The 18,911-nt window shown below is 35.4% G+C and overlaps 1 protein-coding gene across 10 annotated transcripts in view; it reads left to right on the forward strand.

The window, feature by feature from the left end:
• XRN1 (5'-3' exoribonuclease 1) overlaps positions 1 to 18,450 on the forward strand; it is a 37,917-nt gene extending 19,467 nt beyond the window's left edge. The window contains exons 25-45 of one of the 10 annotated variants that reach the window (XR_008432511.1): positions 491 to 637; positions 946 to 1,035; positions 1,957 to 2,092; positions 2,805 to 2,861; positions 3,538 to 3,670; positions 4,757 to 4,826; positions 5,874 to 6,093; positions 6,757 to 6,858; positions 7,508 to 7,603; positions 7,831 to 7,945; positions 8,475 to 8,539; positions 8,913 to 9,023; positions 9,369 to 9,494; positions 9,812 to 9,968; positions 10,347 to 10,522; positions 10,740 to 10,853; positions 10,934 to 11,045; positions 12,070 to 12,221; positions 12,420 to 12,715; positions 16,406 to 16,543; positions 18,356 to 18,450. Coding sequence is in view for 7 of the 10 variants with exons in the window: in XM_053951302.1 (XP_053807277.1) it covers positions 491 to 637; positions 946 to 1,035; positions 1,957 to 2,092; positions 2,805 to 2,861; positions 3,538 to 3,670; positions 4,757 to 4,826; positions 5,874 to 6,093; positions 6,757 to 6,858; positions 7,508 to 7,603; positions 7,831 to 7,945; positions 8,475 to 8,539; positions 8,913 to 9,023; positions 9,369 to 9,494; positions 9,812 to 9,968; positions 10,347 to 10,522; positions 10,740 to 10,853; positions 10,934 to 11,045; positions 12,070 to 12,221; positions 12,420 to 12,710 (2,470 nt within the window). In the remaining 3 variants the exon portion in view is untranslated. Of the gene's footprint in view, positions 1 to 490; positions 638 to 945; positions 1,036 to 1,956; positions 2,093 to 2,804; positions 2,862 to 3,537; positions 3,671 to 4,756; positions 4,827 to 5,603; positions 5,676 to 5,873; positions 6,094 to 6,756; positions 6,859 to 7,507; positions 7,604 to 7,830; positions 7,946 to 8,474; positions 8,540 to 8,912; positions 9,024 to 9,368; positions 9,495 to 9,811; positions 9,969 to 10,346; positions 10,523 to 10,739; positions 10,854 to 10,933; positions 11,046 to 12,069; positions 12,222 to 12,419; positions 15,436 to 16,375; positions 16,996 to 18,355 lie in introns of those variants that run through there. The other 9 variants (XR_008432512.1, XR_008432513.1, XM_053951302.1 and 6 more) reach the window with 9 other exon arrangements.
• Positions 18,451 to 18,911: the final 461 nt, after the last annotated feature.

Genomic DNA, 18,911 nt, shown 5'->3' on the forward strand with positions numbered 1-18,911 from the left:
GGAGATTCATTGTACCTGTAGCTTCTTTTCAGAACTAGTTAAGACTGCTTAAAATACATAAGGGAAGCAATCCATGTAGTTCTGTGAATATCAAAATTGTGGTTCCTCTCTAAAGATCTGGTTGATGGATGCCTGAGCATCTTCTTTTGATCTAATGTGTACATTTCTTCCTGATGGATTGTTCAAGGACATCCTTCTGCACCTTGATAAATGCCAGGTTGATTGTGGTTGATTAGATCTCAATTAAGGAAGAAATGTAAAATATTTCCTACCCTCATTTGCAGTGAAGTATAGGCGCACGGGTGGACAGCTAGCATAGCACAGCTTTTGGCTGTGACATTTACAGCTGGCACAATGTTAACAAGTAAACAATACAATGAATTTAATTTTTCTGTGATTTAAGGCCATGAATGTATGTTTATGAGGGTTTTTTTAATGTATGTGAACACACACACATATTGCAAGTTAATGAACTTTTTCTTATTTCCAGTCCTCATGGTGATCACAAAGCAAATGTGGGGCTAAACCTGAAGTTCAATAAGAAAAATGAAGAAGTTCCTGGCTATACTAAGAAAGTTGGAAATGAATGGATGTATTCTTCTGCAGTAGAACAGCTACTTGCTGAGTATTTAGAAAGGTAAATTATGGGTATGAGCTTCATCCAAATTACCCACCTTTGTATCAGTTGGAATTTGTCCTCTGGTTACAGATCTTCTAAGAACAATGAGTTTATTTCTTTTATTCCAGTGTTCTGTTTTGGGATAGAGTAATTGTATTAGCAGTTTGCCTTTGGAAAATTAGCAGTATGATACTAAATTAAGTAAAAAATAACCCATCTGGGCTTCACAACTTTTGAAGCGCAGCAGACTTGATTTTGATGGGGCTTTTTTGTGGTCTATGCTGATGTGAAACTAAAGTATCTTCCATATATTTGGGGTTTTTTAGGGTGCCTGAACTATTTAATTATGTAGCCAAGAACAGCCAGGAAGATATCTGCTATGAAGATGACATTTGGCCTGGAGAGGATGAGAATGGGTAAGCCATGGTCCTTAACTCTTTTCTACAATAAGGAGAATAAAGACTGACAGTTGTGAAATGCGGTGGCTGCTGTGTAATTGAAACCTTTCTGTTCCTCCAGCAGCCTGATTGTTCAGTGATGGCTGAAAACATTATTTGAATGCTGTACTTTTCAGTCATGGAGTCCAAGTTTCTGCCAGGCTTCAACCTTTAGTACAGTAAATTAGAAATATAATTTTCAGTGGCTATTCATAATTCTTGCTTTTAAAATATCCTACAGTAAGCATAGCTATGATTAGTCATAATTTTTTTTTTTTTAATAACCAATAATTGTGGTAATTGTCTAAAATCACTTGGAATTTGAAAAGTAAATCCTACCAAGCTGGAAGTATTTTGCACATTTTTAGTATACATTTACATGGGAGAAAAATAGCAACCTTGGTTCCAGACACAGTATGGTAACTTGAAGAAACTTTAGTTATTAGACAATAAACCCAATCCATGGGCTTCAATCAGTAAATCTACAGGACTCTTACCTCGTGATACACCAGTGTAGAGTTCCTTTCATAGAAGAACCTCAGATTTTTTTCTCCATTTACCAGAGAGTCTTCCCTTGTGAAGTTCTTTCTTCCTGTGTTGTGAGAAACAGCTGGTCACAGAACCCATAATCACATCTGGACACAGTTTGTTGGTTGGATGCAGACTTAATTTGCTGAATGCTTTTAATTAATTTAATAATTTTTTTTCCTGAAACAAAACTTTACATTATGGTTTTGAAACAATACTGTATAATTTTGACGTTTCTTAAGTCATACAGAATCTATAGAGTCCATTACTTATGAATATATACAGTCAGTGTGCCTGTATGATAATACTTGACTGATTAAATTGGGGAACATGGTAAAATGCCTGGTTTCATTCATGCCATTTATTATTCAGAGCTGAGAAAGTGCAAGAAATTGTTGCCTGGTTAAAAGCACATCCTGTGTCTGCTTTGTCTCGCTCATCTTGTGACTTGCAAATTTTGGATGCAGCCATTGTTGAGAAAATTGAAGAAGAAGTAGAGAAATGCAAGGTACGCAGCTTGGTGTCATTGTGAGCAGGGGTGAACCAAAAGGCAGTGCTCATTATTTTTTAAGTTCTTGAATTTGAATAAGACATTACTTGCCATCCCAGAGAAAAAGGACACAGAATATAATGTAAAATCTGGATTTGTAATACTATCTCAGAAATTCAGAAGAGCTCATTATTAATCTTTGTAAGAAATTCACGCTTTTAGGGGTGATTTATCAGCAGTGGGACATACTCTGAGCTGTGCCTTTTGGTGGTTTTGTAAAGGAACAGGTATCAGTATATATTGAAAAATACTACAGTGCTCTTTTTACGTGAAATCCCAGCTGTTCTTCCCTTGCAGTTACTCTTTGTTTTGTAGAAAATTAGAAAGCTTTTTTCTGAAGGCCACAGGTGAAAAAAGTGGCCAAGGAAATTACTAAAATAAAGTCTAAGGACAAAGCCAAATAAAATAATGGGCTCATTTTTTTTGAAATAACTTGCAAGGACGTCTTAGAAAATTGGTGTGAAAACTGGATTTAGACAACTAATGGTTTGGTATGAAATCCAGCATGTTTTAAAAACTAGGTTTACTCTAAAGATTTCGTTAAAGCTCTATATCATTATCTAAAAGAAACTTGAAGAATTCTACGTGATCTTTTCAGGAGTTTTGTTTTACATATTCTAGTACTTGTTCCTACACTGGTTTGTAAAGAGTTTCTGTTCCTTTCCTTTAGCAGAGGAAGAGCAACAAGAAGGTGCGAGTAACTGTGAAGCCCCATTTGCTGTACAGAGTAAGTGATGTGATTGGGTTGGGGGTGGGTTTAAGTTCTCCAGATCATATTTATTTTACCTAAGCGTACCAACTTTAGGAGAATGGAATTTTGTGGCAGTATTGATGAAAGGAAACACTTTATTATGCCTTCTAGAAAATAATTCTGGAAACAGTAGTCTGTCTCTACAAGGAGAGAGAATTTCTTCGAACTACAAGCATGACAGATCATGTTGGGCACTGACTTTCATGTTTTTTCTACCTTCTGCCCTTTATGCTTCTGCAGTTCTTACTGGCTTTATAATGAAAGCAAAATAAAATGTGCTTTCTGCTGTCTCTTTTCCCATGTTTTACTTTTTATTCAGTTCTTCACATAAAACCAACTGCTCCTCTTGCCCATGTTACTGACATAGGCAGCTTATATGTAATGTTTTAGTTCTGTCTAAATTGATCCTCTTGATTAGCTAGTGTACAACACATTTTCAGGCAGAAGCAGTAGTGAGAGTTGCAAGGGGAAAAAAAGAAAGTTTGCTTTGAATCTGGAGAGGGAAGGGTTTTATTCTTGGGGGGGGGGGTGTTTCTATGGTTTTTTTCCCCAGAAAGTTTGCATTATAGTGTGTCTCAGATATTGTTATAAATGCATTTTTATTCTAATTCTTATTGTTTTGCATACATTAATGCAGTCTTTTGGTTGGCAGCCATTAGAACAGCAGAAGGGGGTTGTTCCAGATCGAGATGCAGAGTACAGGCTGTTTGACCGTGTTGTCAATGTCAGAGAGAACTTTTCTGTTCCTGTTGGTCTACGAGGCACCATTATTGGAATTAAAGGAGGTAATATTTTCTTCATGATTATAACTATATAACAGCTCAACTAGTAATATGAAAGCAGGATTCAGGATAGTGTTTTATGTAATGGTTGTGAATGCACATATTTCTTGCTATGAAGCTATGCAACTTGAACCTGTTACTAACATCTTTACTGTTTTGAATAAAACCTACCTTCTCCTTTAATTTCATGTGTTACCCAGCTGTTATTTGAAAAAGAAATTGCTTACCCTATGATCCTTCCTCTATGAATTAGGAATTACTCTTGGTTTTTTAATATGAAGAAGGCAGATCAGAAAAGGAACAAAATGAAGTTATGGGAAAATATAGGCAAAGTTAAGTGAAGTAGACATAAAACCAAGTATTAGCCTTAATTCTTACATCAATCATAAAGTTTATCAAGTATGATTTGTCTTAAATAGTTTTACTTTGAATTTGTATTTTTATTCTGTAATATTCCATTTCCATTAATTGGCATAGATTTATAGCTTGTTTGACAAGAAGATTAAACATAAATCTGTTTCAAGAACGATTTATTGAGCCCCACAGAGTGTAGCAGTTTCAGATCGAGAATTGCAAATGTAATTTCATTAGTTGCTTTCTCATTCAATTTGCATCCAACAATCTCAAAGAGACTAGACTAGAGTGCAGTTTTTTTAAAAATATTCTTTTCTCCATAATTCTTAGATACTGCTATAATTTTAAATGTGTATTAGTCTATCATTGTGCAGGAAGATAATACTAAAGCTGTTAGTTTCTGACTGCCTGAATGTAGAAGTGACTTGCATCTCTTTCTGCCAGTTTCTGACAAGTGTGACATACTGCTATAAACTTCAGTTCTGTTAATGCACATTGGTAAGGTGTAATGCATAGCACATTACTGTTGAAACTATATCTTAAAGGGCAGACATATGTGAGACTGTGAGAAGCATTTCCAAATTCCTGTTAATGAAATAACTCAGAAATTATTTGGGGGTCTGTTGTTCATTTTTGGTCTTTTCATTATTTATGGTATGACTAGTATAGATAGATATTTACATAACATAGATGGATGGAACTGTATAGGATGATGTTGTACTTTGTTTTCTATAGCTACTAGAGAAACAGATGTGCTCTTTGAAGTTTTGTTTGATGAAGAATTCCTTGGAGGCCTCACTATAAGGTTTGTGTGGCGGAGTTCAGAGTCAATTCATGCTAGTGGCATAGATGGCATAGAATTGTTGGCTTTGGTTTGGTTGAGTATTTTTATTGTCTCTTCTTGAAACTTTGTTTCTTGGCAGTGTTGGTCAGTTTTTATTTCTTTTGTGTTTTCTTGATTCTCTTTAAGTAGTGATAATTTTTTGTGAAGCATGTTATATTGTGGAAATGCTCTTTAGGCTTTTTTGGTGTATAAACTTCTGACTTGAAGAAAGCAGATATGAACCAGCAGAATAAAGCACTAGATCCAGATGTCTTTCTAAACAAATATGTAGAAAATAGGTTCTTATCAGTATGTATTCAACATGTAGATTAAAAAGCAGGCAGAAGGCATCTGTTCCTCTTAAGGAGGGACTCTGAACTCAGTAGTTGATACTTAGACACTGAATTCAAACCATTAAAAACTGAACTGTTCTTCAGGAGGTGGAGGTGCTTTTGTTTTTATAAGTGTGATAACTCTTCTGTATTGAAGTAAACACCTAAACTTCTAAGTGTTCAGATATATACCCAGCAGGATTCATTTTTACTGTTCTTACCTAAGGTTTTAATAATGGAAGTTAGAGGAAATTCTTCCCTACTACCTGCATTCAGCAATCATAGCCCTTGCATGTCCTGTAACACAGATAATACTCAGTGTTCAGAAATGCTGCTTAATTTCAATTTGTAATTCTGCTACTGAACCTGAAACTTCAGTTTTCATTTCTGAAAAATAAAAGAATATTGTTTTCTGGTTCTTTTACAGAAATATTTACTACAGAACTGTGCTATAACAATTCACTCATCTTAAAAATTTCTTTAAGCTCGGCACTGAAAGGTACAATATAAACTGAGAGTAGTGCTAATTACTGTTCGACAGCCAGAGGGCAAAGGGGAGCCATGGGTTTCAGGTTGTCTGCAATGCTACTAGATTTCAATACTGCATAGTTTTCAGCTTCTGTTGTTCAAACTTGAGTCATTGTTTTTTGGCAATAATTGAACTGCATGAAACAACTATGGAATTCATTTTCTCAAGGTGCTCACCTGCCAGAGGTTATCGCCTGCCCTCAAGTGCCTTAATTAACCTGTCTCATGGTAGTCGGTCAGAAATGGGAAATCAAAAGCTGATGGCCATAGTTAAACCTCAGCCAGCAGTGAACAACTCACATGCATCTGATCTGTCATCTGTATGCTCACAAAAAGTGCATCTGGGAGGCCTCAACCATTCTCCTCGCTCCCTTTTTGTTCCTACTCAAGTAAGACTTTTCTCACATTTGTACAAGAACGTTTTTCCTTAGAACCTGAAATATTGATGTGGTTATCTTAGTTGGTCCAAATAAAATTTAGTTTTTATGTCAATATATTAGAAGTAGAATAATTCTTATGCTGGAGAAATGAATTAATCTAATAATGAAAAGGACTAAAATTTCCTTATTGACAGTGGTTTTGCTCTGAGTAACTCCAGTTGCTTTTCTGAGAGACAGGTACTTGGTTTGGAGCAGTGACACCATATTTGGTGTCAACAAATAGTGTGTTTGGACAGAGATGCAATTATTTTCTTAAAGCTTTGGTCCAATTAATGCTTCCTTATAGGGTGTTTGTCCATGCATAGAAAGGGGAGACATGATTTTTCTATCAGTTTTGCTTCTTGGTTATAATTTACTTTGAAACTACAGTAAAGGAGAAAAAAATTACAAGTTTTTAACTGAGTTTCTTGGTGGTTTAATGACACTTTTATTTTTTTAACAAGAGGCTTCTTTAAAGAAACTTACCTTAATTAGTAACTTCATGTTGCTCTAGGTGTGTTTGAAAATAGTTGTCTCATGTTTTTCAATTCTCTACAAGAAAAAGTACTTTCCAAAAGAAAATGTAAGACAATGAAACACTTCTGATTTTTTCTTTCTCTCTCAATGATTTAGCAACTGAATGGAAGACAGCATTACAATCTCAGGGCTGAAAATCAGGGCAACTCTAACTCACCCCAGAAAGGATCATTTCTGAGTGGCAATCAGAAAAATAAAGTGAGTGTTCAGATTCATTTAGTATTGGACCCAAATGTCTCTGTTGTGGCCCTCTGTTCAGGGTGGGTGTCATTTTCTCATGATTAATAAATTGCTTTCTTTTAGTACATCAAATGTTTTAGTTCAGATACAGACTGGAGCAGAACTGCTCTCAGTTCTTGAATGAATATAATATTCTGTGTTATCCTGGTTTAGATATTAGATGTTTAAAAGGGTTTTTTGGCATAGCTGGGCTTCAGTTCTGCGGTAACATACCTGTAATGTAATGAAGTAATTGAGCCTTGCTGGCAAGACTTTACAAAATAAATCATTAATAATAAAATCTAAGAATTCTCTCAGTATGAAACCATGCTTTTGAAACCATTCTGAACTGTTATCTGAGTTTCATTATAGTTAATCATCAAACTAACCTCATTTCACTTTAGTAGTGATTCTTGGTAAAAATTGTAACTGCAATCCACTACCACATCTTGTTTCATAATTAATTACCTGCAACTTGTACTAGTGTCAGTATAAAAATATCTGTCATCTGAGGACTGTTAAACTTGAAATTTACAATTTCCAGAATGTCTTGGTATATACTAGCTGTTCAAAAGTTGAATTTATCGCTGCTGAGTTTGTTTGAGATCTTGTTTTTTTATTTTGTCAGGCACAGAGTAAGCCAGATGATGAATTCTGCAGCATATGGCAGTCATTGCAGAGTTCTGGGAAGTCTCATCACATTCAGCAAAACATGCATGAGAAGGTTTGTATAGAAACTTTTAACAGATCACTGCATTCAAAATATGAATGTACTTAATTTCATACGTCAGTTCATTGTATCAGAAAACTTCATGTTACAAATAAATCCTCTGGATGAAAGTGGTGTTATAGGGAGTATGCATAGCTCTGGAAAGGGGTAATCATAGGGCACTGCTATGCAAATAATAGATACCCAGTTTTCTGGTTAAGCTTTGATGTTTTAAACCCTAGGGTGCAGTTCTACCTCAGGAAATCAAGCTGGGAACTGGCCATCAGTTTTACAAGCCAGGCTTCAATGATGGCAGCTTTAAATGTCAGCAAAGAAAACAGGAGCCTTATAAAAAATGTAAGTACTACAATTAGAAACTTTGTTTAGGAGAACTACTTGCTTTATCTGACCTTCACTGAAATGTCTGAAGAGCTTTTTGGGGTTTTTTTTGTAGTTATTGACAGGAAATAATTTATTATAGTTTTATAAACACTACATTGCACTTATTATTGTCAAATAATGTCCCTGGTGTGCATATTAGATTGTTCCACACTTAATCCTAAAACTTTTAGGTTAGTTGTTCTGTGTTCTGTTGACTTGCCACCCAACTAATCTAAAAATTAAACAAAAAACCACATGTGTCTTTGAAAATCTGCTTGTGATCATATTTGTAGAATAGAAAATTAGATATATTATTGGATATACTTAATTTTATTTTATCGTAGAAGAAAAGCATACACTAAATGACCTATGAATTAAAATTAAACATTCGATAAAACCATTCAAATTAATGCAAATCTGTGTATTTGTATGGAGTTACTAATTGTTTTGAGTCTTGACTGTTACAGTTTTTAAAAGCATTTCAAAAGAATGCATTCTTTTGTAGTTAAAGAAGATTCCAAACCTACAAGAGGTGAAAGTCAACCACATAATAAAATGTCAAACCAACAGGTAATTTTGTCTGTACTGAGTTAATCTGTTCTTTTCTTTTCATTTTACTCTGATGTGATTTATCATTTTACAGATTTGTCTTTAATTGGCATCTTAGTTGATTCTTTTAGTCAGCAAATTTATTTTGGAGATTTTTATAGGCAGATTATGAGAGAAAGCGCATAAAATATGTGAGGATACCAAACAACTTTCCTCTTCCTCTTAGATTCTAAAAGCTACACTGTAATGGGAGAACACAAATGCTAGGTGTTCAGTAAGCTGAAATCCTCTAAGAATATTAGCATGTGAAAGCTCTTTGTAGATGCATTTCTAATATGATTGTGTTATAATGAGTAATAGAGTAGTCAATAATAATGGTGGCATTTTATTTCAGAATTTCGCAGGTGTGAATAAGTACAATGTCAAACTTTTGAAGAGGAATGGAAGTCCCAACATGCCTTTAATTCAGAAGGCTGCAGTTGATGGTCCCTGCACAGGTGGAAAGGTAGGATCTAAGGAGTTGTCTGTCTTGTGCTCTTTGAGTAACTTCAGTTTCCAGTCCATTTTGTTCCAATTGTTCCTGGTTAATTGTTTGAAAACTAATGTTTAAAAAATACAGCAAACCTGTGTAACTTTGTTCTTTAAATCAAGTCTATCAGTTTTAATATGCAGAACTTCATGCAGTCTCTGGATATCTGTTCTCACTCTGAACAGACATGACTCTGACCTGCCCAAGCTAAGAGAGGAAAAATCTGAATGAGAATAAAATGAACCTCAAATTCATGTACCCTTCCTCTTGCATCTGCTTGTAAACACACTTAGTTGATGTGCCTTTTTTCTTCTTTAAAAGAAGGACAGTGAACTGGAAAGGCTTCTAGCTTCTTTGAAAATTTCCAAAGAAAATGAAGTGCAGACTTATTCCAAGGAAGCAAGAGCTACAAATGAGGAACATCTATCACCACAGTCATTTGCTATGGTCTGTATACTGCAGGAGTCATTACATTGCAGTTTAGCATCTGCTATCTTAGCATCAATGCTTCTATTTAAAGAATCTCCATGAAACCTCCTACTGCTTTTTTAAAATGTAGTAATGATTTTTTAATTAGCTATTCTCAGAGAAAATGAGTGAACACCTTTGTTTATGCTAAGATGCTGTTACCTTTGCTTTGATATAACATAACTGATTGGAAAATAAAAAGTCAGATTCTGTTGCCAATTATGATAATCAATGTTAAGAAAGTCATGTTGTCTGGATACCAGCATGTTCCTGAGTGGTTTATCTTATTTTTAAAGAAAGGAACACAGATGCTCAAAGAGATTTTGAAGATAGATGGCTCAGATCTGCAAACAAGGAATGAAGTGAAATCACAAGTTAATGATGTTCCTGCTCCCTCTAGTAGACAGGATTGCCATGGAGCTGCTGTGCAATACAGACCAACAAAAAAAATGGGTATGTGTAACCATCAGCTCATAATTCAGAGCTTCACCTTGTAGTGACATTTTAGAACACAGTTTCAGTAGGGTATGTTTATCAAAATATAGTAAGAAAATTACAATTTTTTTTTTAGTTCTACTTCTGTATTTGGATCTAAAACTCTCTTCAGTTATAGTCTCTTGGTTTTTGTTAAACAATATGAAAATACCAGGAAAACATCAAATAACCAGTTGTTTGTGGGGTTTTTGTTTTTGGTTTTGTTTGTTTGGTTTTTTTTTTTGTGGTTTTTGTTGTTGGGGTGTTTTTTTTTTTTTTTTTGCTAATAACCAAGTTGCCATCCCTTTAGTGAAGGAAATAATTGTGATACAGCTTTTTTTTTTCCCCTTTTGTCAGCTGCTTATATGAACAAGCATAGCCCTGGAGGCCCCCAGAACACACCAGCAATAGAAACTGGAGGTCACCCTTTCCCTTGTCCACAGCCTGCACTGTCTACTGTTTCTGAGCTTTCTCGTATTTGTTCTCTTCTTGGAATGTCGCAACCAGATTTCTCTTTCCTAAAAACACCACAGGTAAAATGTTTTTTTCTTTTTTCTGCAAAAGTACAAGTTCTCAACTTTCTATCAACTGTTCTATATTAAGTATTTGAACTGACCACTGAAATCTATCTGAAAATAAACCTTAGCTCCTTTGTTGCCTTTTTTTAAAGCAAACAAACAAATCTCTGTTTCTGTCTCACAGTTTGTTAGCAATACAAATTCCCTCAAAAATCTTGTGTCTTTTTTCTAGACCATGACAGTTTGCCACATAAAGCTGTCAAATGGTTTATTGGTTCACGGACCGCAGTGTCATTCCGAAGCTGAAGCAAAGGAGAAAGCTGCGCTTTTTGCTTTACAGCGCTTGGTGAGGATGTGAAAAATCTCTTCAAATCTTTGTCTCTGTGCACTGCATCTGTTGGTAAACCTCTGTTTCCTTCTTCATAGGGTTCCATAGGAGTAAACTTTGCTTCACCTCCAGCAGTGTTTCCAAATTACCAACCACTAGGAGTTCCTGTACCACCTGGATCAATTCCTCCAGTATTTGCACAGCCCCCTGGTAGGTGTTTGACTAGTACACATTTCAAATAATATCATGATATCCTCTAATTGTGGTAGTTCTTTATATGAAAATTAATGCTTTCCAGGAAGCCCCATTTTTTGGTCTTCATGTGTGTACTTGTATGTCTGAACAGTTTTGGAAACAGTTCATGGCCCTCTTTGCATGAATGTGTAGATAAATTCAGTATGAAGAATCATCTCTATTAATTATTTCCTCAAGAATGTATTCATCTATTCAGTCTTCGGTGCTTTTGCCATTTTTTTTTCCTTCAAAACAACAGTAATTATTTGAAAGCAGATAATCCCAGTCCAGAATTTTAAAGAAACAGCCTCCTTGATTTATAATATGGAATTTCCCCCCCATCCGATATAGTTAATGTTTCTCCATGCAACTGTTTTTATTCATCTGTAACCAACTTTCACTGAAATGCTACATCACAGTCCTCTTGTACACTGCCAAATATGAGCATGGTAAGTAACCCCCCAAAAATTGCTAGAAGTCCCACTGCTGTTGTTTTGTATTCTGGCTCCCTGTTGTTTTGTATTTTACTGAAGTTCCCATCACAGCTAGGAATTAATGAGTCAGCACCACTGTAGCATCCTAGAAACTCATACAGCAGCTGCTACATCTCTTTTCCGTGGGGTTTCTCTGTTGTTGCTGTGTTCCAAAATGATGGCCTAAACTTGCAGCTTTCTGCTAATACAGTTGGCTCAGCTGAGGATGTGGAGATTCCACATTATGTGCACTATGGAATGCAGATATCATGACTTTAGTGCTCTTGTGTTGTTATCTAGGTGTAGTTCCATTTGTTTGGGGGCTTTTGATAATAAATAAATATTTAGCTATTTTGAAGTAAATATGAAGCATATGAGACATTCCTGGAAAGATAAACAACATGCAGGCAGATATAGCTGGAATAGTCCTGGGCTCTTGGCAAGTTTGTATCTTTTTTTTTGTTTGGTTTTTTGTTTTTTGGGGTTATTTTTGAGGAACAAGAGCTAAAAGATTCTTATTTTCATAGCTAATATGATGCCTCCATCGTCTCACGTGTTTGGTCCAGTGTCCTGGAGTACTCCAGTGCCTAAGCATTATTATCCTGGTTCCTATCCAGGAAATGTGTCTCTTGCAGGAACTATACCAGTTGGTTCTCACAACCAGTTTATACCTCTGCAGGTAAGAGCAGCAGGTTTGTCTTAATATTGTATTTTTGTAAAAAAATGTGACTACAAATGAATTCGACAACACCCCATTGTGAAGCAGTATTTAGTATAAGAAAATTGTTATTAAGATATGTACGCATGCTTTCTGAAAGTGGAATATTTGCAGTTTTTGAGAATGCATTCTGTTAAATAATATTTATTTAATTTAAAGGTAACTAAAAAAAGGGCTGCTAGCAAGAAAAACTTTGAACTCAAGGAGTTTCAGAGTTCCCCTCAAGCTGCACCACTAAAGAATGAACAGCCAATGTCTTCTGACCACATTCAGCAAGACAGTTCTTCAGCTCCTTTAAAATCTCCTCAAGCTGCTCAATCCACTGTTTCATTTCAAGACAATGTGGCTACTCCAAGTGTTCCTCATAACAAATCAACACCAAACACTTCCAGCAAGCGAAAGCCAAGAAAACTGGCTGTCAATTTTGGCGCACCAAAATCTTCAGAATAAATATGGTAGCTAGGTGTATTTTATCTTTAACTTTTTCCCCACTGTTATGTTCTACCATTTAAAAAAATCAGAAATCTCTATTAAAAAGACCAGCCACTTTAAGTATAATATAGAAGGAAATACATTTTATTCACTATGGTTTTCAGATTGTCATTAAAACCATAAAAATTATGTTAAAATTTTGTTTTATTTTCACTTAAATTAGCAAAAGCCAGGAAATGCTGAGTTAGGGTTGCCATGCCATCCTTTGTGCCTAGGTTTCTAAACAGTGGCTTACAGACAATATCGGGTGAGCAGCAATAATAGTGGCAACCTTAACTCAGGTTGGATGTGCTTTTTGGGAGGGATGTGGAACAGTAATAAGTTGGGCATCTAACAGTGTTTAGCATCACATTTTGTACTCTAGCTTGATTTTAAATAGTGTAATAAGACAGAAAGTAAATATTATTTAAATGCAGCTTTTGTATTGGCACTCCTGGTCCTTCTGAATTTAATCAGTGTAACTAAAAGCTGACTACAAAGAAACTGCCAAATCCCCTCTAAGTAGGAACTGCTGGGTTTTGTACTAGAGGGCAACAGCTTTACAGCTTTCAGAACATAGGTGTTATTGTGTGTCTGGTATTGGAGTGGCAAAAACTGGTTGCTCTTGCACAATCTGTTCCAGGAGATTAATTTATAGGATGTATTGAATAAAAAAAGTTATATTTGCAAAGTAGAGATCCCTTTGGTAAAGTAATTTAATGTTTTTTTAAATCTACCAATTGTTTTTTGATGATAAAATAACAAAGTTATCTAATACAGATGTGCATAGCCTCCTCAATGCTTGTGATAGCCTGATTTTTTTCTAAACTATAAAAATGGCCAGAGTTTAAAGACACCCCATTTTGCTGGCTGGCTGTCAAAGTTATGTTTACTTAGAGTCCATTTCTTCCTCTAATAGTCTGTGCCCTGAAACCTTCTCTGTAGTAGGTTATTTTTTGTTACTAATGACTTTTAATATTTATTTTTTTAGTTTTGTGAGAGAATTTCTGTGTTGCAAAATTAAATTATCAGGAAGCGTTGCTATCAGTTCCATAAGAATATTCAGACAAAAGGCTGACTTGAATTTTTGGACAGAACTATGGGATTCTTTGTTCATATAGGAAAAAAAAGAGGGCTCAAAGGTCTTTGTACTGTTTTTAACCCACATGTACTAATCTTATGGACATTAATATAAAATCTTCAGTCTAAGAAAAAATTTGAAACCTCTGTTGGTGCCTGCTTACTGGCATTGATTAAATTTCATCTTTCATCTGTTCTAGAAAAAGAACTAATTTTTAGGCCTAGGAACCAGAAATAAAGCAAACTTGAGTGATTTATTTTGTTGCTTCTGAACAGGTTTCGTTCTGGGTCTGCAAGTTCGTAGACTTTCTTTCATTTGTTTTGTTGCCTCCATTTCTTGGTGTAGTATGAAGTTTCACATTATTACTGTGTTATAGTGTTTTTTAATTTTCATTTCTCCAAAAGAGTTGTTGGCTCAGCAGTATTCGTAGAATAGCAGCAAGCCCTATAAAAAGGATCACAGAGGTAAAAACAAGATAAAGGAATTTTATTATACTTAGTATCACAAAACTTGTGGAATAAGTCTACATATAGTCTTAAATCACATTGATTTTGTTGATGTCTTTATAGTCATCTAGTCTCAACAGGTTCAAAGCCATTTTCTATGAAGGGAAAGTTGTATTTTTTTTTTTCTCATTAGCAACATGAGACTGATAGGATGCTGCCATGCCAATATTTTAGAAGTGGTTATGTGACATTTAATTGGTCCACTGTATCTGAAACTGATCTGAATGATCTGATCATAAGAGAAAATACCTATTTGAAAATTTCCATGACAGAGATGAGGCTATGTTAGACTCTTGCATCACAGAATTTTGATGTGTCTGTACAGCAAATTTATGCAGATTTTTGAGAAACAAAGTTATGGAGGATGCTATACTGTTATGTACCAGTGAGCACAGCAATTTCTATCAATTATTCTACTTCAGACTAAGATTTCTGCTCCCTCTTCAAGTCGAATTCCTATATGTAGTATATTTAGGTGGTTAAACCCTTTATTCTGTAACTGCTGCATATTGTATTAGTCCCTGATTTGTAGTTTTTCTATCCTATGAAAGTGACTGCCTGGTGCCCAGTTAATTACAGTTTTACATGTCCTGGTAGATGTGACATCTGCATTGATCTTTGCCATGTCCCCTTTGATTTCATTATTATATTTTTACAAGGTCATTATGTTTAGCTCATGCAGATATAAATTTAGGCATTTCTTTTTCTCATAGATATAAAGTATTTTCTAAGCACTGGAGTTTTTCATTAGATCTTATACAGAGCAGTATTTTACTAAAAATCCAAAAGGGAAGACTTTTATGTGTGCATTTTTGTAGTTTCTGATTTTTTTAAAATAACTTTTCATTGTTTATCTGCCAAGTGAAATGTTTTAAATTTGCCTATGAATGGATACAGAATGTATTTTTTGTGCTGTTTAGTGTTAAGTGTGCATTTGCAGATTTTTAGCATGTAGTTGCACAAAGACGGTGCAAAGATATTTTGGAATATGAATATATGCTACACTGAAGGAAAAACATTCATAAACCTTAAATGCTATATAGAACTCTAATGCAATAGAGTAATTTTATAAACTGTCTGTGTCTGCTTGGATTAAATATTGAAACAAGAAACCTTACCTATTTTCACTGTTTTATTTCCAAATACTACATGGGAACTTGCGTATGCTCCAACCCAGAAGTTTACGATAATAATCAAATCTCATGAAACTCAGTTTCTTTGATTCTCGGAAGCAGGACCTGCCCTCCTGACTGTTTCTCGATGGCTTTCAACTGTAGCTGTGATCAAAATACAAAGTTTTTTTCAAAAGACGGTTGGTCACCTTGCAATTAAAAGCATTTAATATGATACTGATCTTCCAAAATTTTTTTGGCCTTGTCACCAATTTGATTTAAAAAAACCCAACCCCATATAAAAGTCATTAAGATTATTTTCCAGTAAGCTCAGTCCTAGTGATTACTAACAACGTGGAGAACCAGCTGCTGGCTGAGAAGCACAATATTAATGTCTTTCTTGCACATTTTAGTGTGAATTAGCTTGTTTAAAGCAACCAGCATAAAGACTGGAGTACACTTTTAGCATGTCCAGCTGCTGCAACTTCATGTAAGTGTGTATGCAACTTGGTGTTTCTGTACAACACAAGTCTGGTTGCTGTAAACACACAGGTCATATTGCTCAGCTTAAAACACTGAGATAAAATCTTGCATTTCATAAATTGTCTTCAGATGATTAGTCAGTGAACTCTTAACTGCTGTTGCCCTGCATGGTGAGTTCTGCCATCTCAGTATATAGCACTAAAGAAAATTCAAGCAACTTAAACGAAGGGATAACTTGAAAATATTATCAGTTATTGCAGAGTAAATTTTGCATGGATGCTCCCATTCAAAAATTTTGTTCAATTTAATTGAGTTGACCTGAACTACTATATAGATGACCCCTGAGGGTGAGGAATCTCAAAGAAGTAATTGTTACTTACAATAAGGATGTTTTTTAATTCTATTTGCAATGTGATCTCCTTATGTATTCCATACTCAGCCTTCCTTACTACTGAGAGACAGTTATGTTCTTCTCTTTCTGTATCTGGAAAGGGGACACAGTGACATCAAGGGCATAAGGGCAGTCTGAATACACACTCTTGGCCAAAAGAATTCAAATTCAGGTGCATGAGGACCCTTGAATATTGAGACGGTAACTGATAAATGTTTTGAAGAATCTGATATCATGAGGTAAGTGGCTGTTCTTTATTAAAAGAGTCCATGGTTCCAACAACAGTTCCTTATTGCTGTCTTGCTGTTAATTTCTGAGTGGGTGTTTATTCTTATTTTTCTATAATTTACAAATTTTGTGGTTTATTTCTGCTTTGAAATACAATATAAATCAAAGGAATGGTCACAATGCCATCAAGTGTATATAGTAAACCTTATTCCTATTATTTGAAAGGACAGAAAAAGCATTTTTCATTAAAACTTTTTTTTTTCGGGTAAAACTTGGTCAATAAAACATCAGTACATTGGCAGTGATTTATGAAAGTTGATAATCACACTTAGTCCTGTATTTTGTGTAATTGTGGTTATTTTTAATGGCTAGGTCTTACTGAAACAATAGTTCTTAAGTGTTTTTTCATCCCTTTAGCTTCTAGTATATCCATTCTCTTGTTCTAATTAAGCCTCATTAATGGCCATTTTTCTGTCTTTTAAATTTTTTTTGTTAATTTCTAGATTTGAAATAAATATTCTTTTAAAGAGCTATTCAGCCCTGGATTTTCTAGGTACAATGGACGATCATATATATGCACACACACACACATATATATATATACATTAACTCAGTCACTCATTTTCTTAAAATGATTCATAGTTATGTCATTTGCAGTCCACACAATAATTCCTTAAGAGACATCCAGAGGATGATTGACACTATCTTGTTAATACACATTGCTCTTCTCCAAATGTAGATATTCCTTAGGCCGAGTAAAATAATGGGCAAATAATGAAACATTAACAGAGTAAGTACACTAGTTTTCACTTCACTTGCTTTGGTACATAAATTCTTGGCTTGCAACTTAATTGTCCTAAAGTCCACCTCATTTCCTGTTAAAGTCTACTTGTGTTGCAGAGCTGGCAGGAAGGGCCGCTTCTGCCTCAGGCGCAGTGCAAAGCCTCATGCATGTGGGCACAGATTTGATGTGCAGTCCTCTAGTGATGATCCTGGATTAACCAGTCTCTTATTACTTGCTCCCTCTGGGTCATGCCAAACTGTGTTGCCACATTATGAACCTTGTCAAGGAATTAATGTGATTGGCACTCTCCCATGTGTTATTTTTCATAATAGTTCATCATGGAGCCCTAAGAACAGCTGGGTTGGTACAGTTTGTAGTGTGAGGGTGGGATGATTTAGCAAGAATGGAACCTCTTAAGAAACATCTCATGGCTGCCTAAAGCTCAAATTATCCACAAATCTAACATGATTCATCAAGTGATCTCATTGCATGTGGTTATGTCTGTTGACTTTGAGGAGAATGGTAACTTCTGCAGGAGTACAGGAGGAACTAATGAGAAAGGGTGATATGGTAAATTATTGCAGCAACATTTGCATAGAGATGATCATTTTCATTTTGGCCCATTTGTTAAGTTTTTAGGTGAGTCTTAATGAATGATGGATGTGGGCTGCACCAGCCAATGGAGCAACAGAAAGTAGCGGGCTTTTTCTTGTTTCTGTGCAAACTGACAAAAGGCCTAACTATTAAAAATAATCAAAAATATCAAGACAGTGTCGAGATCATGTTTTCTTTCTGGAAGTTAGGTCTGCTGGGTCAGTGCCAGTTCCATCTCTCAAGGTCTCTTACATCATCCTATAAAGTCTATCTCTTGCTGACTGAAACATGTTGAGTGTGATGACATTGCTTATAAATATTCAATTATATTCAATATAAATCATGGTAGGGGTTTTGCTGTTCCTGCTAGCAGTGTAGGATCTTCTTGACCCTGATGTTCTGCCATTTGATTGGTTTTACTTAATAACTCTTTCCTTTGCTACAGCATTGTACAGGTCCCTGGAGTGCCTCCACTCCTTCATTTGGTTTGATAACCCAGTAAAAAATAAGACCAGCCACGCTTTCCAGAGAGCAAAGAAACTTGAGGATTTCAGCAGAGAAGATGCAGAAGTACGGGACATGGCTGCTGAGGTACTTGGTATGTGACCCCAGGTGTGCCAGCTCCCTCTCTGAGCAGTGACATGGCACCCACGTGCTCTCACCCAAACAGGAGGACTCGAGGTGCTGGTATGGGTTATGCAGGCTTGTTACCAGGAAAGTGTCCATACATTTTCACTTCAAATTGAATGTTTCTTGCCTGTGCTAAAATGAACTTGGGGCTTTTGTGCATATTGACAGTAAGATTTTTCTCCGAGGGTGACAGAGGTTTTGGATAGACAAAGAGTGCCTGTGTGGGAATGAGATTATTTATGAGACCAATATAAACTAACAACAAAGTCATGCATGGACACGCTCTGCACATATCAAAGCACATTTGTCTTTTATTGCATTACTTTTATGATATTACAAACAGAACAATAATAAGAAATTTGTATTTCATA

Source organism: Vidua chalybeata, chromosome 10 (assembly GCF_026979565.1).
Source record: "Vidua chalybeata isolate OUT-0048 chromosome 10, bVidCha1 merged haplotype, whole genome shotgun sequence".
Lineage (NCBI taxonomy): Eukaryota > Metazoa > Chordata > Aves > Passeriformes > Viduidae > Vidua > Vidua chalybeata.